This window comes from Aplysia californica, unplaced genomic scaffold (genome assembly GCF_000002075.1).
Source record: "Aplysia californica isolate F4 #8 unplaced genomic scaffold, AplCal3.0 scaffold00049, whole genome shotgun sequence".
Taxonomy (NCBI): domain Eukaryota; kingdom Metazoa; phylum Mollusca; class Gastropoda; order Aplysiida; family Aplysiidae; genus Aplysia; species Aplysia californica.
Window position 1 is genome coordinate 93,001 of NW_004797319.1, and position 4,003 is coordinate 97,003.

The 4,003-nt window shown below is 37.3% G+C and overlaps 1 protein-coding gene across 1 annotated transcript in view; it reads right to left on the reverse strand.

Moving 5' to 3' along the window:
- Nucleotides 1-4,003, reverse strand: part of LOC101848419 (ras and EF-hand domain-containing protein) — a gene marked incomplete in the record, with an annotated part of 37,827 nt that overhangs the window by 32,704 nt on the left and 1,120 nt on the right. The window contains 1 exon segment of the mRNA XM_013079353.2: nucleotides 2,508-2,610. Within this exon segment, the coding sequence (XP_012934807.2) occupies nucleotides 2,508-2,610 (103 nt within the window).

Genomic DNA, 4,003 nt, shown 5'->3' on the forward strand with positions numbered 1-4,003 from the left:
TATATATATATATACAGAAGGATATGACATCATGGTATACAAGGATATCAGATCATAGGACATAACACATAACACCACGCCAAATTATACAGATATGACATCACGAAACAAAAGGACATGACATCACAGCACATAAGAATATGACAACCCAATGAGATAATGATATGTCATCATGATGCACAAAGACATGCCATCACGAAACGACATAAGGATACGACAACTCAGCCTATTATAAGGGTATGACGTCACGACATAAGGATATGATGATATTACGACACAATATAACGACAGAACATCACGACACACAAACACAAGACGGCACATAAAGATATTATGACATCATATCATCATGATACGTAACAAAAGGATATGACATCATGATTCACTAGGATATGACGTCACTACATGTACTATGTCGTGCGTAGTGCATGAAGCAGCGACATTGCACCAACAGAAAGGGACATGAAACAAGCCCCCCTCTCCCCCCCCCCCCCAAATAAAATTGATTTACAATTTTATAATGCTAGCCTTTAATCAAGGGTAAACATAATAAAACACCTTTTCCAATACTCTACGTTTCTGAGGGAGATGATGCCTGCCCTTAAAAATTTTTTGTTGTTGTGGTTGAATACCAGACAAATATCTAAATAACACAACTAAATCTTCCCTCGTAAACCTGCTGTTACAACATGTAGTTCGTCTGATTACAAGTTAACTTTTTTCTTACAAACCCCACGTATACCATGTATAGCATTTTAGTCTTGTCCGTGTTAAAAAAAAATAATTAAGTGAGTATCTTACAAACTACATGTAAACTATGTAAAGCGTTTTAGTCTTGTTCGTTTTTTTAAAAAGTGAGTATCTTACAAACTACATGTATACTATGTATAACTTTTGAGTCTTGTTCGTTTTTTTTTAAAGTGAGTATCTTACAAACTACATGTATACTATGTATAACTTTTGAGTCTTGTCCGTTTTTAAAAAAAGTTAGTGAGTATCTTATAAACTACATGTATACTATGTATACAATTTTAGTCTTGTCCAATAAAAAAAAAAGTTAGTGAGTATCTTACAAACTACATGTATACTATGTATTACATTTTAGTCTTGTTCGTTTTAAAAAAAAGTTAGTGAGTATCTTAATTATCAAAATCAACACTTAGGTATTAGTGCTGATTGATGTAACGCGACGGCTTTACAGCATAATACACTACTTGAATACCAACAAGATGACAGAATGCATTTATTCAACAGGATGACAGAAGACATCTATTCAACCAGCTTTTGCGGCAAGAAGCATAACATAAATATGAACATATTATAAGCTAAATGGCAGGCAAGATCTCCCCATTCCTTCACCTTACAAAACAAGCATTGACATTATCAACATTTTGTATGAAGTTATTGACAGTCTTGAACTTCATATGAACTCTCCATGATTATTTTTGCTATTGGCTGGCGATTCATTGACAGGAAAGCTAACAATTTATTTATGTAAGTTAGACATTTTTTCACCAAAATCTTTTCAGTGTACGAAACGTTTTGTATGCTGTACATTTTATCATTCAAAAGTATCAACTTCAATAGTTGAGCCCTTCCTCTGCTTAATTTTTCCCCTTTGGCCGCTGTTTTTGAAAACAATGTATATTGAACTTTCTGTGGTACTTCGTAGAGCTGCTCTGCAAAAAACGAAAGCATTTTCTACAAAAAGCGAGAATAAAGTCATTGCTAGAAACAAACAAAGTGGGCGTTGCGTGCTAAAAGGCCAAGTCTGGGATTCTTAAATCAATTTGGAGAGGGGGGGGGGGGGGGGGTTGATTTTAACACGGTATACATGTATTTAAAACACATGCACATTGATAGATTTTCCTGAAGAATAAGAAAAAAAAATATACAGCTACAAAACGTCCATTATTTATTTCCTACGAGGTAGGAGTTAAAATATGTTTATTTTTGTTAACTGTAAAGAGCGCATTTCTCTTACTAATTAATTGCCCAGAGGCTGTGTTAATATGTCAACAAGGAAGAACAAACGTTTAAGGATAGCTATGATGATAATCCCCCCCCCCAAAAAAAAAAATAAAATTTTAAAAATGATAAGGTTTTTACAAAATTCTTACTTCTCCTGTAAAATGAGCTTTCCCAGACAAGGCCACTTTTGCGCTACACATGATAGCTACGGAAAATTGGTCGCTTTTAAGCACAAGGGGGTTACCCCGAAAAATACTGTTTTGAGAAAATCGGTGTTAACGTTTTCTGACCCTTCTTGTTCAGTTTCTTTAAAAGACAAGGAGAGTTTTTCCCTACAACCAAACAAATACACACACCAATAAATCCAAACTTCTCCTATAGGTAGGGCAATGCCCACCTTTGGTGAAGGCCACAATTTCTGGACACCCCCGGAAATCTGGGTCAGCCCGCTTGTCCTTAAATTAAAAGAGACCAAATAAGAACGGAAGTTGCCGACACAAGATGAGTGCACACAGGACAGTACAGATCGAACTCACATCAGTGGAGGCCGTCCTCTTGAAGCCTGGCGGCACGGTGGCTGTGGTGTCGATCATCTCTCGCAGGTTGTCGTTGGTGTCCAGCAGGTTTTTGTTGGCTTCGCTGGAAATGAAAATAAACAACCCCAAACCTGGCTAAAACAATAATAATAATAATATTAATAATAGACAGCATTTGTATTGCGCAAATCCCCGCTCAACAGCAGGCTCTATGCGCGTCACAATCTATACTATTACCTCAGCAGACCTGAGAGAATTCTGAAACAACCTCAACTTCCTGCAGTGCAAGCAGCCATTTATAGGCACTAAAACACTAACATACCGACAAGATCTTTCACTGTCTGTGGCCGGGTACCCAATTCCACCTGAATGAAGTGAGGAAAATTTGTGTAAAGTGCCTTTCCCAAGGACACAACGTCGGGCCCGCGGCTCGAACCCCCGAACCCGCAACCTCACCATTACGAGTCCAGTAACCTAATTTCCCAAGGACACAACGTCGGGCCCGCGGCTCGATCCCCCGAACCCGCAGCCTCATGATTACGAGTCCAGTAACCTAACCACTAGGCCACTGACGCCACAACATACAAACGTGGCTGGCGGGTGCCTCTATACAGAAAGTATAATTTTAGTTTTAGTTTTAGTAAGAGTTTTTTTTACGGCATTTGCACCACAAACATTATCTTTTTTAAATCAAAGGCAAGACAAATGGGGAAGCTATAAGATTGTACCATTAATGCCATATGCCTAAAAATTGATTCGTGCCCGATTCCACAAATGGCTAAATCAAGTTTCTAGATAGGTGGCTGGTGCCTCTAGAAAGAATAAATAATATTATTTCAGTTTTAGTTTTAGTAAGAGTTTTACAGCACTTGTAACATAAATAGCAACAAATATACGCGCCGAAGATTAGAGTCGTTACTATAGAGAAACATAAAGAGGAAGGAAGGAAGGAAGGAAGGGAGAAGGAGAGATAAGGATGATAATATAATTATACAAATGGCCCAAATTGTATCTCGAAGGTGAACAAATTATAATATGTACGAAACAAAAGAATTCTATCAAAAATTATGCTCAGCCTCCAAACAGACATTTCACGTTTCAAAAATACTTTTATAAACTGTGCTGTGAAATTATCGACTCCCCTTTCCCCACACAATAATAATTTTTTCCTTCTGTGTTGAATGCTTTGTTCGTTTCCTTTTCACTCCCACTTTTCTGTAGAAAGCAAAAGTTTTACTTTATTTCCCATATCCCAGTTTTAACTGAGGGTGCTCTGATGTGGTGAGCTCCTTCTTTCCTATATAAACATCGTTCTGTCATCCTTATCCCTTCTCCTTCATTCCTTTGTATGCTACTCTCTAATAACATTGCTAATCTTCGGCACTAATATGACCTAATTGGATAGCAGGTGCCGTAAAACTCGTACTAAAATAATTTTGAAAACCCCCAACTAAACCAGTTATGGTTGAACTTTTATATGTTAACGTTATTCTAGA